Here is a 21,169-nt window from a genome sequence, read left to right on the forward strand (position 1 = left end):
CCTCTGCTGGACATGTGTGGAATTCTTTCCAAGTAGCAGCAGATTGATTACGTATAACACTGCCCTTTTGTGTTTGGTCACCACAGCCAACGAGTCGTGATAGACATAATCATTTTGCAGAATTGCCCTCTCTGTCTTGGAGGTAATTGTGTCGGTGAAGCGTAGCGTAGCGTAGCAACAGTTTTGATAATGTGTTGAATGTGTTGAATTTTTCCTCCATAATTTGTTTTACATCATTGATGTGAGCAACATCCGGTCACTTAAACAGTTGCACTGAGTACAAATTGTACTCAACGGGGGTGGATACGAATTCTCCATTTTTCATGTTCTGGTCATGGAATATGCCAAACCAGCCATGACAGCCATTGAAAAAAGGCCAATGTCACTGAAAAGTCTATAATTTCACAGCTAATGGGCAATCAGGGCTACAGTTTGAAGTGTATAGACAAGCTGATCATCGTCAACTTCACTCCGTAAGAGGGCGTATTATTAGCTTTGAAAGGCCCAAAAAAAATCCAGCATGACCTTACCCAAACCCTTTTACTTTTTACTAGTGGTGGGACTCGATTACATTTTTTAAACCCAGTTAATTATGGCCTTTGTAATTAATGAATCGCAATTAATCGCATTTAAGCATCATTTATTTAGGGGTTGTATTTATTTTTTAGAGGTATATTTTAGATGCTTCTTTCTATTTTCTTGCATTTGAACTCATCTGAAGTGGAGATGTGAGGCCTGTGTGAACATGGAGAATGATCTTTTTAAATAGGTTTATTATGTCGCCGCTTAACTGTGTGAATAAACAACTTTTTACGTGTTGTTTGTGCCTAAGCAAGGAAAAAAAGAAACTGAAATGTTGAAAGTAAAGTGCAATTAATTTCGATTCATATTTTTAACTAAACCTTATATAATTAATTAATCGTAATTAATCAGAAAAAAGTCTGGGCCCTACTTTTTACATTTGATCTGCAATGTGCTTGACTGTATCAGCGCAGCCTCGAGCTTAATATGTTACATGCATGTCATACCTGTGGCTTACAAGTGGCCGGACCGGCACCGCCAAGAACGCTGCATCCTCCTCTTCCCAGTCTCTTCTCATCTTTCCCTTCCTCGTCAACTTTTTTAGTGTTTCTCACACATAACAGTATCTGCACTCGTATACTGTTTGTGTTGCTTAATGACAATTTAGTAATATAATGTGCTCACGATTATGTCCTCGGATGCTTTGTCCAGCTACACTTAAACGCTGTGATTTCCAGTCTCGTATGAAGGCAGAAGGACTCGGTCGTGGGAAAAAAAATGAGAGAGTGAATGAGTTATGACAGTGTGTTATTAATTATGGAACAAAGGGTGACTGCGACTCTGAGGTCACACTACACTGACACACTACGGCTCTCACATCTTTTATAAAAGGCAAGTCGTGTGGCCATTTAATCACCTGCGCATGAATCATTTAACAAAAGGCCTCACAGTCTATCTGTATGATACGATACGTGTAATTCAATTAGAGTCAGAGGAGTAAATAGGATGAAGGGTGAAGAAAACATTGATCCTGGTGTATGCAAACTTTCAAAAGAGCATTAAAGTATCAAAAATAGGGCCAGGACTTAATAATTCAATACTACATCTGACTATTTTTTACAATACTCATGCAAATAAACATACTAAACATTGAAAAGCAGCCTAAGCTACGGTTGGACGATATGGCAAAAAATGCATCATGTTTTTTTTTCTCTCTCATATTGATTGATCTTGATTTTGTATTTTGGGTTTTTTACTCATTAATTATCCGTGAGAACAAATACTACGCTGACAGAAAAGACAAAGGGAGAGAGGGATATTGTACATCCAATTACACAATGGAGATAATTTTTTTCACTCCAAATTTGGCTGTAAATACTATTTAAGTGGCACTAGCCTGCAGTTAGCTTTGCCTGTTAGCCTGTTAGCTTCTTCTTCGTGATTCCATGAGTGTGTATTGGGGCCTCTGACCCGGTGCAGGTAAAGCTGCAATTGTGGTTTTCACCAGAGGGAGATGAAAGACCCCCCAGTCATCCCATCAACAGTTGTACTATCCCAGAGGGACAACGAAAAGGATTTATTAATAATATAACTATAATTATATAGCATATAATTATAATAACCAAGTGCAGGAGAGTGCACCTGTACAGCACTTTTATCACATTGCTTTCCGTACAGCACAAAGCCCACGGATGAATGAAAAATATGAGCTTTTTAAGGCTTAGAAGCAGAGGTGGTCAGTGATGAATAAGTCAGGCTTTTGAGGATCTGTACAGTGCTATTTTTGAGAACTTTATTCCTCTACTACAGCCTTCCTATAATGCACACTCCAGAGCAGTGGGTAGTGGTTTAAGCCACAAATGTATGATGAACAAGGCTTTAATTCATACTTTGTACTTTTAATACTCAAGAAATTGACAGGGCAACATTTCACTTGTGAGTATTTCACATAAGAAATGACACTACCTTAAAGCTTAAATCACTGATGGACATTTGATTACATTTTGACTTATTTTTCTCTTTTGAAATTTTGCTCAACGCTGTAAAATACAGAATATAATAATAACTGCAAGACTTTTCAAGGATACATCGTCAGTGAAGTGAAAGAAACCGTATTCAGAACCAGTTTTTCTAATGGTGCTGGACTCAAACAAACTTAAATTCTCATTGAAAGAAAAGATAAATCATAACTTATTCATACCATCTGTGATATTCTTTTTGGCTACTTTTAAAGCTTTTCTTATGAAGAACACTAAACTTTCTTATGCCGCGCTAAAAAGCCCCACTGTATGAAGCATTAGCAGACTTAGCTTTTAAGAATTCGCCCCAACTATGAATGTGATTAAATATTAAATCTCTATTGTTATGTTTAAATATAGAGTTTATATACAGAGCTTAGAGAACAAAGAGAAACTAAACTTCTTAAAGCACATGTAGAAACGAAGGAGTTCGTCAAATGATAAAGTCTTTTCATCTTTTATAGACAATAACGTCAATACCTGGCAACAAGGCACATTAGCTCCACAGTTGTTTCAAATACCAAAATGATGAATGTGTTTATACACTAGAGACCGACTAAACGAATCCTTCTTAGGGCATGTAAATCTGTGCCATTACATCAGACATTGTGAGGCCATGGTGGAATATTCACAACACATTTGCAATTAGCCCCATAAACACACAGGCAAATCATTCTGCACAATGAGAAACTAGGTATGTTTAATAATGTATAAACGTGTAGTCAAAAATAATTGGAGGCAACTTTTTCTGCATCCATAACGGCAACCATGACTCACTAACGCAACTGCACGCAATCCCTAAGATTAGCAGCTCATTTTGACAGTTTTCAGGGTTACACCAGGGCACAGAACAGAGGGATATTTTGTTTGTGCCTTGGCTGAGATTTCAATACTTTTTTTTTCTTCCCCCACAACAAACCTCAAGTGTTTTTTTTTTATTCTGCTGCAGCAATGGTGGAATCAGTTCCACCAATATTTGTCCAGCACCCACCAAAAAATATGCCGCTTCAATCTTATTACTGGGTGTACACACACACACACACACACACGCACAAATACACATTCATTTCCCTGCTTTGCTAGACAATGTCGGTGTGTTGTCAGACCATTATTACTTTTAGGTCCCCCAAAACATGACTTATTTTAGTGTCTGTCATGTTTTTTTTATTTTAAATTTCCCCATTTGAGGTCAAAGGCATCCATTTTCATCATAATGATACGCCTGTAAACCTCTAGTGGAGGTAATAGATAGATTTAGGGCTTAAAAGTACTCATTTAAACCCTGAATAAAATTGTAAAACTAAATGCATTCATTATCGAAGTGTAGGATCCAATTACTGGTGCCATACCAGGTCGAAAGGAGCAGGCGTTTTTTTTATAGAAACGAGAATTTGCGATTGTGGCTAACATTAGCTTAGCAGCGTCCATTGGTTTACATGTATCAGTTAGCATTGGCTATAGATCACATGTGTAAAGGTTAAGGCCCGCGGGCCACATACGGCCCACGAGATGATTTAATGTGGCCCTTTGCTGCTCACTCCAGCCACTGGGGGGCAACTTAAAAAAAAGGAAAGAATTCCACACGTGTGCAACAGAGGGCACCGACATAATAAGAGATCAGGATATAAACAGCATATTATAGCCACGTGGTAAATGGTCAGTCTGCCCCAGGACGGCTGTGACTACAATAGTAGATTACTGCCATCAAGTGTGGAGTAAATGAATAATGACTTCATGTAGCACTTTGACAAACATGTGTCACAGGCTGATGAAGCACAATAAGTGTAAGCCGTTATTTATGAAGCCACAGTCCTTTACAATATGTGCGGCCCGCGACCCGCCGCGGGGGCTGAACTTCGGCCCACGACGCAAACGACTTTGACATCCCTGCTATAGTTACAGACGGCATCTCGTCATAGATCGGGGCGTGGCTTTGCCAATGGGGAAAATAGAATATTTTGGGAAACACAGTTTTCCACTCTTTTTAGCCATTTTCGGGCGATGCAATTATTTATCACATACAAATAAAGTCAAGTCTAAATCGGGTCCATATGGATGTTTATTCACAACAGATTGTTCAGTAGAAGCAAAAACACCCCCCCAAAAAACGTCAGTCGTAGCTAGCACTAGCTAGCATTAGCACAATGCTAACATGTAGCATCATGTTAGCATTCCCAGTTGTTTATGTTTTTATGGGCTGTTGAACCACTTTGCTCCTCTCCATGTCTTTGTATCCTTATTTAGTAGAAAACTATATTCATAATTCAGTGTTTGTTAAAGTACTTTTTGAATAATTAGATTCTCACAATTGTTTTCCCCCTTAACTGTTTTCAAACATGACCATATATGGGTGATTTCTTAGTAGCCGTCTGTATCTATGAAGCGTTTTTTTTGTTTTCTGCTAAAAGTTCTCAACAAATTTAAATTATACCAATGTCAACTGTATAGTTACATGTTACCTATCAGTACTTGACTCATGGATATATTTAGAGGAATTTTAAAGCACAGTTTTTACATTTTGCTTTGAATAAATGTGCTCTTCTGCTCCTAAGTGTGACAGTGACTGTTGCTGTTCATGAAGGCAGAAACAGACAGTGTTTAACATGACGGTCATGGATTTACAGAAAATAGTATATATATTTAACGAAATTGAGTTTGAAATGTTAGTATCGCGCAACACTAATAGATAGATGGAGTGATAGGCAACAACATTTAGGACTTTGGGCTTCAAATCACCCATTCGTATACCGTGCACACAAAAATGCGTCTACACATTTGAAGTGCTAGAGGACAAAAGGGCCCATTCATTTCAGGTTGATTTTTTTTAAACATTACAAACAACCTTCAGCATTGGAAGACGGCCTCATGTTGTGCATATCTGGAACCGAGAACCAAATCATTTCTCAAGCTACAGCTATGCGTCAAAAAAAAAGAAAAAGAAAACATGTATCAGGGTCACTGGGGGTTACTGGTAAAATTTCACTTCAGAGATAGAGTCATATCTTGGCTGTGTTTATCTTCCACTCACACTCGCACAAGAACCATGAATATTCATAAGCAGAGTCTGTATCAGGCAGATCATGATGAAATGCTCTGCAGGCCATCTCGGCATATGTGCATGTTTTTTGGAGGATTTGGAAATTTCTTGAATGCTGAAGGATATTTCTGTCCTGTAAATAATTCTGTGCCAAGGAAAAAAAAAGAAAAAAGAAAATAGTAGAATTAGCTTTGTGGCACATTCAGCACACAGGGCTGGGCAGGAGTCATGGATTTTTAAAAATGTCCATTGGCTATGAAAGATGCAGCAATGAGCAAGAATAGGCAATTTCATTTATATATTCTAAAAAAAAGTACGAAAATAGCACATTCCTCAAGCAACATGTCCTGCCTTGCAAAAATGAGGATTTCATGCTTGACCTGAACAGCAACTTCAAACCATTTCATTTTTACACTAGGCCTAGTTAATTTCTAATTCTCTTTCTGTCACAAATCACTCATGCCGGATGTAATATTCAATATTCTGACTTTTTCTTATATTGTGAAGACTACAAAACAAATCAAAACTTTCACCCCTTTTCTGTTTTGAAAAGTTTTTCAAAATGACATCAAATACTGTTTTCCCCAGCAGTCTTCCCACCATAGTGAAACTTTAGCACAGTACTGTATATCCCATACCGCTACAGTAAACATGATGCACTGCAAACATAGGCTACAGAGCTGCCTCGCAGTATTTCTCTTGTATATTATGCTCATGGGCTGTACAGTACAACGCAGAGGCAGTGTGCTTATGCAGCATGCCTCTAATACTGAAGGGTATTTGGCGAAGTGATTGTAAAATAGGCTTTACTCCATCCACGGCAACGCATGTCAAGTGCAGACATATTAGGTGGATTTCCACACAAGTTTGAGATTACTAAATGACCAAGTGAACATGTCTAGCCCCGGGTTTCTGTATCCTTTTATCACCGCTCGAGGCAGCATCCTATTACAGCGGAGCATTCAATTTCCCCGAAAGGAAGGAATGTGACTGAAACAGCCATTTTAAACTATGTGCTAAAGCAACCAGAAAAGTAAGTCAAATTCGCTTTCATTTCCCTTGAGGTGTCAAATATTAAATAAAACCGCCTTTGCACATTGTAAATGTAGGTTGCAGTCAAGAAGAAAAGATTCTGAAGTGGAAGTGGTCAATCTAGCTACAAAGAGCCATACACATGCTATAGATGCTATAGTCCCAAGCCTGATAAATGCATTACCGTAGGTTTACTTCATGCAATTCCCTGCATGCTAGAAGGAACAAAGAACAAAGAAACGGGGAATTATAATGCATAACAGAAGTTTGTTTGGCAATATTTTAAACATGTTTAGATATTTGGATAATATTCTAAAGTAAATAGTGATTATTGATTGAACTGGCCAAGAAAATGCCACTGAATTTCCTGTTATTCAGACGACTTTTGACGATACTGCATCTGATTACCTTCTTTGATATCGTGAGATTAGGGGTGGCTTAACAACTGTGTAAATGCCAACATGTTAGCTTTAATGCAAGGAGGTGGTTAGCAATAAAGTGCTCAACGTGATACAATTGTGTACCATACATTTTGTTTTTTGTTTTTTCTGTCTTTGGTATTAGTTGCAATTGATGGTTAGCAGCCAGCGACCTTAAACTTGAAGATGTTGAACATTTTGTACCATCTACGGTATATTGTACCACTGCTGGCATTTGCCCACAGTCCCTAGAGTTTGTAAGCCAGGCTGTGTGCCTGGGAGCTGCGGTGGACATATTAGTAGCTTAGCTCCTCTTAGCCTCAGTGACAGAGTGACAGAGACATTGCTAATCCAGCACTGACAAGTTGCCATTTCGCCTGCTCCTTTCCCTCTTTTCCTCCAGTTTTTCGTCCCTCCATCTCCCCTCGAACAAAATTACAGTTCACCTCACAGTCAGGCTCATTCGGCTGCAGTTCAGGAGATATGGTGAGGTGTTGGTGAGTAAGTAACCATGCACAGTGCTCTTGCTTATTGAATAATATTGCACTCAGCGCTCAGTACTGTATACGCACTGTATAAGAGATAATAGTTCAGGGTTAAATGCAAATGCTCTTAATGCTCTTATTGCTTTGTGTCATGAGGGTACTCAAAAAAAATCATTCTGAACAACCATCCTACTACTGAAGGCCTGATCTCACAATAGTTAGAGGCTAAGATTAGAACATGACCTGGATCTTTTAAATCAGACTTAAATATATAATCAATGAAGACAGTAATAAAAACAGACAATAAGAAAATTATAGTATTTCACACAACTGTCACAAAACTGTCAAAATTAAATTAAATTACAGGCAATTTTTGCTTGGAACTTGAAGCAGTATTTTTTTTGGACCATTTTGGCTATGGAAATCCTTGTGAACTCAGTGTTCGAGACAGAAGAAAGTATTTTAATGAATGGTAGAATTTTATTTTGGAGGACAGTGATAGCATGATGATAGAATGGGAATATTCCTGACATTATGGTAATTAAATGGAAACTGGACACACCCCGGATTTAACTCATGGTAATATGACAAATCTTTTTCCTTGCCTAATACTAACAGCAGTGTAAAGACTACCAAGACGCATGGTTCGAGTTCTTGATAATAATATGAAAAGTATTATCCTATGTTTAACACGTTTGAAACTATTTCCATTCTATTAGTATTTCATTATATTAAACCTGTTATCACTGTGCTGTAAGATGAAGTGCAATCTAACAACTAATCTTTCTGTTGTGCATTTTGCTGATCTTTAGTTTGTTCACCAAAATGGAACAAAAAGATCATTAGAGAGATAATGAATGAAAGAAGAAAAAAGGACAGCAAGTGAAGTTTTAGTACTTCACTTACGGATGCATTGTCTGCCAGAGTGGACTGTGACAGCAAGCACGTACTGTAGCTGAGTGTGATCCAAACCTGGGGTCAGATGACTCAGTCAGGGTCAGGGCATGAGTGTGTGTGCCACGTATTAGCATTCATTGAGTAAAGACGTGGAGAGGGGGAAATGCTGAATAAGACCTTGAAGTCCCATCTTCACAATAATGACTTCTCTTCAATATGAAGGCATGGCACAGAATAATACTCAGGAAAATGGGACCTGAATAGTATCTGACTGATTTCTTCAGTCAGATAAAAGCTCTTATAGTGTAGCTTGTATTGAATTTATTTCAGAGCGATCATACAAAAGTAAAATACAAAATATTGCCCTGTTAGAGTTATAAAATATGACTATCCTACCCTTTAGATAACAAAAACCTGAACAAACCTACACAAAATAAGGTATTTAAACAATACTTAATTTATAGTAAATGTAACACACTTTCTTAATCATTTGTTAATCATTTAAAACCACTTATAAATAAATGCTGTAGTAACACCATCCCTGTTTCTGGTAAAAGTCAAGCTCAAGTTTTATTATTTTAAAAAGTATTATGGCTGGAAGTACACTGCACAGTAGAGCGCATTGTATCGGAATTTGTATACGCCCACAAATGGGGGATGTCCGTAAGTACACATGAGCAAGTGCATACTCAAATGTGGCTTAGGAAACAGCACTGCATCCGCCGACCAGCGTCACCCACCACACACTCCAAAAATAGTCCCAGCAAATGCCGTGCGTTTGCCTGTTCTCCCACACACACTTTAATTAAATGGTCTAGAAGGGGAACACTATGCAGTATAAACGATCTTCGACTGCCTGCCACACACACACACACACACACACACACACACACACACGCCTGTCTGTCTGTCTTCAGCAACAATGTAAGTTATGAATATTCAATGTTATGTGTGTTAAAGGAGAAGTAAGTGATAAATCAAGTAAATCTGGATATATTTTGTCTGCTTAAAGAAACTTGACACGAATGTGCATAATTTAGCACATTCTAGCCACAAGCCGCTCCTAATGTAGCCTCATCAGGCTCTGAACTGCCCCTGGATGAAAGTCAATGGCAAAATTGTTTTTGAAATTAGCTGCCTTTTCATTTGTAGCAGTCAGTCCTCTCTTGTTTTTCACAACGAGATGTGAAATCCAAACATTGTAAACAATCCTAATGTATGAGGTATGAGGCATTGTCAAAGCTATAGGCCATGTATGTATGGGCTACAACATGCCTTACTTACTTATCCTTTAACATAGACTTGAAGGCACATTTTTTGATCTGCTTTGCACAGAAACACTCACTCACATGTCATGCAAACACATACAGATTTGACAACATACCTCGACAAATGGGGGCGGGGAAGTCCCACACGGCCGTGTTGCCAGCATTGGTGGTGCACGTTAGCGTGGCGTGTCCGTCTAATACGTAGCCCGGTACACAGCTGTAGTGCACACTGTCACCAACTGCATACTTCCCTCCACCGCTCAGCAAAGCCTTGGGTGGCACTCCGGGGTTACCACACGAAGAGCTCTGAAGTTCTGCAAGGGGCAAAAAAGAAAACATAATGGTGAGGTTGCCTTTCCACAACAATTACAATAGATTCATGACCCAAAGATTGACCAAATATTAATGGAGTCTACCATACACGGCATAAAATAATTTGGGGAAAGAAAAATCTTTGATATGTGCCATTGTCCAAAATATGCCTTACACTTAAAACCCACAGTTAATGTGATTAAAAAGGCATTGGAAAAATGTAACCATAGACAACCTTTAAAATCCATCCTGTATTATCATGACTGAAATAAAATGGCTAACCCATTACGTTCTAACTCATCAAAGCTGGCCGGTATTTAAACCAGCTCTTAAATGTTACTGAAGGGAGTGAAAATCCACTTACGAAGCAGTGCATTTCACATGTGCATGAGTCAATAGAGATTGAACTCCAGCAAACAAGAGAGGAGACAATTCAAGTGTTTTATAGTTAATAAGATTATCCCCACAGGCTGCATTTACCATTCTGTGGGACTTATTGGCGAGTGCTGCATGTAAACATCTATGTCCACAAAACACAGCGCTGTCCCCATACACAACAGTGACACCAGCAGACAGGCAGTGAATGGAGGGCTCTAACAGCCCATAAACCAGGACATAGATGGGCGAACAGGGACTCACTGCAGGCTTATTGTTTGAACTTGATTGATATGAGGAGGAAGCTGTTTGGGCAGATAGAGGGCTGGGGGATAAGGAGGAAACCATTGGGGGGCATGGAGAGTGGGGTGAGACAGGTGGCGCTATAGAGTCATCATAAAAGGAGAAAATAAAATAAAGAGTGAAATCTTGCTACAGAGCATCACAATGTTTGGATTTTCTTCACTATATATTTCACTAGAGTAAGACTTCACCTGGACAAAACCGAAAATAAACTACAGTTAAATCAGGACAAAGGCAGGTACCATCCTTTAGGTTTATACAGTAATGACATAAAACACAAGAAGAAGCTCCACCAGTATCACACACACCACAGAGTCAGAACCACTTTGTTTACGGAAAGGGGATTACGTTCTCGGTGCTTCCAAATGAAAGACCAGGATGACTTCTTTCTTACAAATGTCAGGGGAAACTTTTGAAAAGCATTTGCAAACTTTGGAATTATGCTTCAAATTAAAATCTAAAGTGCAGCCCCAAAGGCAATCTTTTCTCTTTTAATGGCATGACTGTGCAATGATTATTCACCACGAAGCCGGCAGTAAAGAAGATTTGATGTTGGCAAATGAAGCGACTGGATGATTCTAATATTGGTTAGTCTGATTGATCCATTTATTTAGATAATGGCTATTACACCTTTTTCCATTACAGAAGCCTAACTACTTTTCTGCAAACTGTATTTCTCTACTTTGACTGTATCCACAGCTCTGGGGCACAAAGGAGAATGAGGAAATTATGGCCGTCTCAATGGTCATAGAAAACCAAGTAATGTTGACTTTATGAGCTGTTGTAACACATATAGTGACTTCCAGTGACTTTCTTATGTCCTTCTAATTTACACCCCAAAAGCCTTTCTGCTTAGTTGAGTGCTGAGGAGAAAGAAATGTATGTACAGTATCTAGAAAATATTAAATGAGCTATGATGTTTAAAAGGTTATTGTACAACACGGGGCGACCCTGGGGTCAACTTTCCCTGCCTCCGACCCAGCAGCCCCAATACACATGATAAAACATCTCCCTCGCTACTCTCAGTTGTCTACAAAATCACTTTTGGCTCACATTTCTGAGGTTTATGTCCTGACCATATTCTGTCTACAGCTTTCGGTCTGTTGATGAACATTTTTGCAAAACGTTGTTATTTGGTTTATCATGATCAGAAGCTAACAGGCTAACGGACAAACCTAACTGTGGGCTAGCACCACTTTAGCAGTATTTAGCACAGAAGCAAAATGTTCAATTATGAAAGTTGTAATTATTCTTCAGCTAATGTCACCCTATAAAAGCTGCTGTATTCAGCTCGTTTCTGAAGTTGGACCACTCTCATCATCTCCGAGTTCGCAAGTTGTAATTATGACTTTGAGCTGCATTCTAAGGCATTTTTCCAAGTTGGAGGTTGGAAATGTACCCATTGCCAGTAGTTTCCTGGGATGCAGCATAAACAGTATGTTAGCTTGAATTGGATTTTTGTTCATGATCCATGCTTTTTAAAAATGTCCCAAGAAACAGAACTCCCTGAGGTGTCACACTTTATCTACAATGGAAAACTCCTGTAAGAGCTTACACAAATGTCTAGGTTAGAGGGATATATACGCGCTGTGACCACCTTTGTCCAAACAGTATATCCACTGATGAACTCAAAATGACTTCAAAGCCAGATGTGGTTGTAGGAAGTCATCTTGTTAGAACATGGTATGATCCCTAATAGCACCCGAATGACCATCCCATTAGCTCTTAGTGTACAATCTACTGATGTGTATGAGCTGAACCCACTCACTGTGCGGCTGATAGGGCGCTGAACTGCAAACACCCTTTCGCCTTAGTGGGGCCACACGGGCGTGCTAAAATCAATAGGTCCACAGGTCGCAACACTGGGCCAAGAAGACATCCAATCAGGAGGCAAAACCGAGGGTCGTCATGGTGATGGATGACCCCGGGTGCAAGTGTGTGGAAACGTGTGCGCTGAAAAGTATCTCCACTGGTGTCGTGTCCATGTGTGCCTGGCTGTAGCTGTGTAGCGATAAGGAGGGGAGAGGACTGGAGGGGCCTATCAGCGTCTTTAGCAAAACGATTTTCTCCTCTCATTCATGGTCTGCACAGGTCCCGCAGATTTCCAGGCCGCTGACACGAACTAACAGACAAAAAAAAAAATGGCTGTGTGCACAACCTGGCCCAATACTGCGGTCACTAAATGCCAAAAGTTTCCCAAAATGTAATGGTCAGTCCAGATAACATTCTCTTCACCTTTAAAAGTGTGGGGAAGAATACGTTAAAATAGTAAAACAACCCATTTCATTGTGCAGCTGATAGTCCAGTGGTTGAGGCTGACATACTGTCTCCTGTGACTTCGGTTTGGGGCAGTTTCCTGGGTGTCTCTGCCCACTATTCAACCACCTCCAAAAAAAATCCCTTTCTCACAATGCTACCTTTGTAAATGATATTTTATTTTCCAAAGTAAAATTTGATTTCTTTTCCCCACTATCTTCTTGTTACTGGTACCCATCCCAGGCAATTAAACTCTGGCATCCAAATAGAAAAGATGTGGTAAAGAATAGTTGGCAGGGGCCACTCTTCTTGGCTTTATCAGATTGGCTCAAAACAAACCATCAATACCTGTTGGGGGTCTTTGTTCACGCAAGAATTTTAAATAAAAATGCACGGCCTGATGAAAAAAAGCAACATTATTTGTGCTCCGACAGTGGTCCAGCTTTCCCATCATGGATCCAAAATGTTGAAGAAAGTAATGGAAATAAATGTTGAGACACTGCAAAAGCTTACAGAAACAATGCCAAAGCGATTGTCTTCCATAATCAAAGCTAAAGGCGGTTGAAAAAGGAATTGGGGTATGTAATGTTTTCTGTTTTTGCAAGGAATTGCATGCCAAAAGATATATTGCTTGATTTAAATGTTCAGTGTTTGATCCTTTTTGTGACCCACCTTCTTATATCCCCTCTTCTTTGTAACACCCCCTCCCATCAACTTAAAACTTTGATTACCTGATGCTATCTCTCCTCCTCTCCTCGATACTCTACCCAATCCAACTTATATACTGCCCCTTCTGCCCATTTGTTTCATTCCCTCTCCCTTGCACTCTGCACTTTATAGTGAACATCACACAGTTTCATTACACAAGTTTATTCAGTAGCCCGCGGCAGCACCAAACTACTTTTCATGGTTTATTGCTGCAAGCTTCAGTCTTATTTATTCTCTCTTCCCTCGCCTTCCCTTTTCTCTTTCTATCCGTCCATCTCTGCAGCCCCCGTCCCGCAGTTTCCGCCTCTCTCCCCAGTTTACCATAACCATGATTTGGGTCTCACTGGCTTCATTACAAGCTGCTTCTTTTATGGTCCATCTGCAGTACTATCTGTCACGCACATGCAGTTGGGGAATGCATGTGGAGAAGAAAGAGTTTTTTTTTTTTTTTTTCCTCTACAGCGTGCATACATTTACCTAGCTTTATTTCTCCTCAGATCCATAGAGTATTCTACGTTGGGAGCATGATGCGAGCGAGCTGGGAGGAAGTGTTTTGAAATTGGACGTGGTTTACAGACAATGAAAGAAGGAACAAATAAAGCTTAAACTATCATTCCAAACGCTGTTCTCACATGAGGTTGAGTTTACCAGGTTTCACAACTTTGAAGGACCAAAATGGAGCTTTTACTGTCAGTGTTAAGCTAACATGCTAAAGTGCACAATCCACAAACGTCTCCTTTAAAATATTCTGAAGGGCAAATCTAATTTCATTCCACTACCAGATTAATCATTGAGTGTGTTTAAATGCGCTCAAGTAACCTGGTTATTAGACATATCTTGGTTATGAAAGTATCCATGCGTCCGAGAAACCAGGGTACTCATATCCCTGTTTACATGAGCAACTACAGTATCCTGGAGAGAGGGGCGGAGCTAATGACAAATGTGGTAAGGAGCTAAATAAATAGCCTGTTGCTAACACATAGCTTTTTTCATTTCTCGAGCACAGGGAAGAACTATGCAAGGAAGCACTTATAACTGTAGAGTTCTTTCCTAGACAGATGTGAGAATTGAAAATAATAAATAAATAGATAAATACAAATTGGTTTGGGGCAACAACAAAAAAAACTTGTTTTCTAAGGTTGTTTCAATGTTTTGCTCATTTTTAGAAGATACAACATTTTAAAAGCACAGTACCAGATAAGATGGCTGTTTTTGCTCCTGCCGTAATATTTTCGAAAGTTTGCACATGCTCAGTATGTCAGCAATGGTGAAAAGCCAGGATACTATGTTTACATGGTACAGTATCCTGGAAACAGTGGGAATATCCCAATGAGAATATCCTGGTTTCAAATGACCTGGATATTGGTTTATCCAGGAAGCTGAAACCAGGATTCTGTGTTTACATGAACCAGACAAAACCAGGACACTTAAAATCCCCATTAATGACCAGGTTACTCGAGCGCATGTAAACACACTCTGTACATTTTCTGGAATGTTTTCCGGTTTATTTATTTATTTCATTGACCTTTATTTAACCAGGATAGTCCCAATGAGATTAAGAATCTCTTTTTCAGGGGAGTCCTGGCCCCAGAGGGGAATCTATTGTATATATTTTCAGTAGTAGGGGAAACCGGAGTATCCTGAGCAAACCTACGCAGACACGGGGAGAACATGCTAACTCCAAACAGCTAACCGCTGTGCTGTAGTACCACTGCTTCAATACTTTTGCAAACTACTTCAACTTGTAATTACTATTTGATCTAGGCGATTTTCCCTCATCACTCATAGAAATGTCCTCCTGTAATGATTTGGGACAAAATTCCAAATGAAGTTGGGGATGACTCACTGGATTTATGTCAGCTGCACCATATAAACAAGAAAGGCCCATTTCACACAGCCTATGGTGACAAGCATGTATACAGCTTTCCATAAAGTGCACCAGAAAAAAACGAGTTTGAGAAAATGTACCCAAAAGACTTTTCCAATAAAAAGTTTGCGTTTTACAAGGGCCCTAACAGATGAGTCGTCGGGTCTGTAAGCAGCAGATATGCGTTTGTGCCACTCCGACTTGTAAAAGCATCGACTGGCTGTCAACGTTCAAACCCGCACCTGTCCTCCAGATTTATAGAACGCTACGGACAACACTTTTTAAAGACTTAAGGATCCTGCGCCATAAAACATTTTGGGCCTGGTAAAAAGTTTACTGCACTAATAGTATATCACCTTTGGGTAGATGGATGGACACTGTGGTTGGCAGTGGAATAGGGGAAAGTCCAAAAGATACAGGGACTGTTGGAGAGATCATTGTGAAGCCTTACTGCCGATTATATCAGAGACTTTAACTACACAGTTAGAATGATAGACTATGGAATTACAATACTGGAATTGTTTCTGTTTTGTTAGTTACTATATGCATGGCTGGTGCTTAGCGGTCAGGAAGGCACACAAACAGTATCTTACAGTACCTAAATATCTAAATTTCATTAAAACGCATGATTTGCAATATGTGGTTCTTAAATAAAATATTAACACATTATGTGAACAAGAAGAAATATGTAAGGAACTACCAAAGAAGAATTCAACAGTAGGGTATGCACTAGAAACAGCAACCTAATGGTCATCAGTGTTCAACAAAACAAATGTAGGCACAGAACGTACAGTTGGGTTATTGACAGAGAAGCAAACAAGAGTTCAGCAAAAGTTCAATACGTGTTGTTGTGGAGCCAATTTAAAATGTTGGTGAAAAGAAAAATGCCAGCAATTCAGTTTCAGTCAACTGTAACACATCCATGTATTGTCAAATTGACGGAGGATTTATTTATTTATTTATTTTTACCCAGGGAGAAATAAAGATTTCTTCATTGTTAGAAAGTTGCTGCTAAGCTGTCAAGCAAACTGTCACTCTCTCTTGGTTTTAGGCAATTTTCTTAAACCCCACATTTGACAAGCCAGCAATCAGGACATAGATATGGTGGAATTATTAGGAATGCATTTCCTTTTTTAATACCGGAAGATTAATGCCAAGATGACTTTAGCTGCATTGGAAATTTCACATTTTTTGTTAGATATTTAGGATTATACCAAACGATACACTATTTTTAGTGGCCTTAGCTGGAGATGACTTACAGTGTAATATACATCATATATAGTAGGGCTGTGCAATTAATCGAAATTCGATTAAGATTTCGATTATTACACTAGACCAGGGGTCCTCAAACTACGGGCCACATCCGGCCCGCGAGGTGATTTAATCCGGCCCTCCACTTGTAGAGCACAAATCCCTGAGTATGTCAAAAAAAAAAGTAAGTTTCTAGCCCATTCCTGTGCGGAGTTAGGATATTTTAACTAAATAACCAGTTTACTCATTCCAGCCACTAGGGGGCAATTTGAATCAATAAAAAGTATTTCCACAGGTGTCCAGCAGAGGGCACTTACATAAGAGATCAGAATAACACATTATAGCCACGTGGTAAATGAAGCTTACCACCACAGTGTGGAGAGAATGAATAATGACTACAGTACTTTGAGAAACTTGTGACACAGGCTTGTAAAGCACAATGCAAGTGTAAGAAGTTATTACTTTGGTCACATTACATAATGATGTTTTATTTGAAAATAAAAATAAATGGAAATTAAAAGAAAGTGTGAAGACTTGATTACTATTTTTGCAAACCACTACAGTGAAACAAATATGAGCCTGAATCAAGTGTTGATCTTGTGGATATAGTCGTGGGGACGACTGTGCAGGCGAGTAATCTCTACTTCACAAAAAGCCATTTTGGTCTGGGTCATACAATTCTATATTATAGCCAACCCGGTCCGGCCCCCCATCACAGTCAGGAACAATAATGTGGCCCCCAGAGAAAAAAGTCTGAGGACCCCTGCACTAGACGATCACAAAAATAGCATAATCGAGAACAAACGATTGTTAAGGATGCTCTCCCGCTCGTCCATCCAAAGCGCAAAAAGTCCGTCCGGCACGGTTTGTGTGAGCGCGGCTGATCAGCTGAAATACCAGCGCAGCGTGACAGAACTGTAAATAATATCGTACTTATATTTTTTATACCTAACTCTTGAGATAACACCACTGTTAAGTGCTCACCTTGTGCTGAAAGGAGAACAGCTGTTTTAGAAGCCTCGACATCCTTTGCCCAGGTACTGGTTTTGTTTAGTAGAAAAGTCTAAAACTCTTCTTCAGGAGCAGATCTCAACGGAGCTCAAACAAACTCTTATTACTTCATGCCACTGAGATGATTGTTTCTGTTCCCTTCGCATTTCATGTGCTAAAGGCTCATGCTTTGGTTTGACATAAAAATATTAGCGCTGTGTGATGATGTCATCAGGCCGCGCGGCTCTGTTGGACAGATGTGAGGGCTGGCCAGCAGGGGGCAGGTATCCCTATAGGATCAGTTTAGAAATGTGAGCATATTAAAAAGAAAAATGCTTTTATTGTCCAAAGAAAATGTAGTCCATAGTTGTTTTTTAAAACAGTAATAAAAATGAATAAATAAAATAAATATATTTTTTAAGGCAACAAATATACGTTTCAATTATTACTAAAATAATTGTGATTATTATTTTTTCTATAATCGAGCAGCCCTAATATATAGTCAAATGAGATGGTTATGTTTTCTTGATCTAGAGCTTGGGATGTTTTTAAGAATTTTAATTAGTTTTTATTTTTACAAAATCTTACATTTTAGTGTACTGCTGTAAACAAACACAGATGGTTTATATTAACATATGACATAATAACATATTGTGCATATTAGGTGCAAATAGCTCAGTCTCCAAGTCTCCTCCCAACTTCTTATTTTCCCAAAGTAAGAACACTTTGGTTAATTCCCTTTGGAGTATGGATCCCTGTGGAGAAGCGGGGAGGAATCTCCAGCTCCACAGCTACTCATTTAACACCAGTTTGTTTGCCTGGCCCAGTCTAATGAGCTACCTTTAGATTCATAATAGCTCCTAAGCATCGCCGGCACAGGGAAATGCAGGCAGGAACATCTCAACTAATTATAGACAAATGGAAATAGGGTGCCTGCTTGTAAAAAGAATTATAAGATGCGTGCCAACAGAAAATAGGGCATTATTTTGTGCGTATAGTGTAGATTGTTACATTTTTCTGCATGAATTACAGTATTTTTTATGTCAGAAAACAATAGCAGACACATTTATTCATGCTGTCATTTGCATTCTTTTATGGCGGCTACTTTGAGGTGGGATCTTTTCTTCCAAGACTGGAGCCACTGCCAGTACTAATAATAACCTCCCTTGACCGCTTTGCAATTGCATTCATGATGTTTTAAGCAAAACAGCTTATAACAGACTGAAATGAGTTTTAGATAGAACAATACCAGATCAAAACGCCATTCAGTTCACTTGACTCCTGCTTAATTGTCTCACAGAACTCTTGCTGTGTACCAGCTAAAAATTAATCCACCCACAAGCAAACTGCTCTTCCCTTTAGACACCACCAATTGGTAGCTGCTTTGTGACAAACTAATTAAGTAATTATCATTCATTACAGACACATTAACACATGGGAAACCAACTGAGTGGCAGAATACAGCCACGAGGCGGGGGGCGGCACGGTGGCACAGCAGTTAGTTCTCTTACATCACAGATCAAAAAGCTCTGGGTTCAATATACCGGCCAGATGGGGCCCTTCTGTGTGGTCTTTGCGTGTACAGTCCATGTCTCTGTAGGTTTTCCCTGAGTGCTCTGGTTTCCCCTTCCACTTTAAACACCTTCCAAGGTCAGGATACCCCTGAAAACAATCTTGCTCAAGAGGAAAGAAACGAGAAAACAACAGATGATAATGCGCCCCTTGGTGGAGATCAAACAGTACAAACTTGGATTGGCGTTTGTGACTGCGTAGGGTTTATTTCTCTCTCTAGCTCAGATGACCACAAAAGTCCCTGAAGGTAGGAGCTGTCTTAGTGCTGCTGGGGACTTCAGAGCAGGCCATAATTACCACTGGTCGATATGATGATGGAGCATGAAGGAGGAGATGGAGTCTGAACGGTGTCTGATCTCTGCACGGTCGCTTTGTGGTTAGAAGCTTTCCATTACTAATCCCACGGCACAAGCCTGGCAAGTGGCCGGGCCTACTCAGCAGATTGTCCAGTACGACGGTCCGGTACTGCTTCGATTGAATGCAATTTCAAGGCGGGACTAACAGGTGCAGAGTGAACCATTCAGAAAAACGTGACCTACCAAAAACATTACAGAAGAGAATGAAAGTTTAACCATATTTCAAAACTCAATGTTGACATTCATTTGGCTTTGATTGCCATGCTGTGCCGCCATCTCCACACAGTCTGTTGTACCAACCCCATATTGGACATCATTACAAGTCTATGTTAAACAGCAACATCTCCTCAATTTCACTTCAGCCAAACAACCTCTTCAAAATGGCCAATCCTCCTAAGACAACAAAATCAAACAAGCTCATCACATTGAAGGACCATAACCCCGTCTGCCCAATTACGATATATTTCTGCAATATGTACTTTTCAGCTTTTCCATTTCCTTTGCGTAATTGAATGAGCCAGTAACAATGGCGGGTCTGAATGGCCACAATGAAAACGCACAGATGTCAATTATAAGCTCTTTACCTGCACTTCCCAGCTAAGCCTGTAAGTGCGTCTTTGCACTCTCTAAACGTGCGTGTTGGCGCCGTGAGTCCCTGTGTGCAAAGCTTCTTGATGTGGTGATCAATGATTCTGCAAGCAGCGGGTCAATAAACCATTAAAATTCCTCCCTAAAGACGTCCTGCCAACAGAACTTCATTAGACACACACATGTGGCCACAAAGAAAAAAAACAAAAACAAAATATGGGTCTCGCGCCTTTTCTTCTCCGTGCTAATTGTGCGGCGGATACAGACAACTGTTGTGAGAGAACTTTTGTGAGAGAAAGGGGAGCAGTGTTTGCTTGGGGCTTTGAAACGTCCAGAGCCATTGCCATAGGTTTGATCAGAATAGGATGAAATCAGCTGCGTAAACAAACCGACAAAACATACTGGGTTTAAAAACAACTCTGGTCAAAGAAACTTTTAAAAAGAAAGACAAAATAAGCAGAATAAAGTGTTTCTATGTGTGATTTGGTAATTAAATATTTCAAAAATGTAGCTTGCAACCCAAAACATGGCACCATTAGGAATGAAATGGGCCACTTTCTGGTGTGTTTTTCTCAACAAATAACAATTTTCAGCTGCTTTCTTTAGTGGTCAGAGCAGATATTAGACCACATCAATCTAAGGATTGGTGTAATTGACTCTGTGCATAACTTCAAATCATAACAACACCGCCCAAGAAGGGACTTCCTGTTTCAATCTAGCCCGGCATAAAGCCAGACTGACTTTATTTATGTATTTATAAATACATATAAAGACAGTCTGGAATAGTGGTAATAGGACACAATTTCCTCGATTGCAGTTTGAACGAGTAAATGTTCCGGTGAAAGTCCTCAGAGCAGCTTCTTGCTGTGGCTTTAAGGACAAGTCCAGCTCATTTAAAACAGAAGAAATGGCA

At 39.6% G+C, this 21,169-nt stretch overlaps 1 protein-coding gene across 1 annotated transcript in view; it reads right to left on the reverse strand.

The window, feature by feature from the left end:
* Positions 1-21,169, reverse strand: part of LOC306974403 (CUB and sushi domain-containing protein 3-like) — a 383,839-nt gene that overhangs the window by 239,779 nt on the left and 122,891 nt on the right. The window contains exon 4 of the mRNA XM_079571635.1: positions 9,795-9,992. Coding sequence (XP_079427761.1) covers positions 9,795-9,992 — 198 coding nt within the window. The remainder of the gene's footprint in view (positions 1-9,794; positions 9,993-21,169) is intronic.

This window comes from Gobius niger (genome assembly GCF_951799975.1).
Source record: "Gobius niger genome assembly, chromosome: 14".
Lineage (NCBI taxonomy): Eukaryota > Metazoa > Chordata > Actinopteri > Gobiiformes > Gobiidae > Gobius > Gobius niger.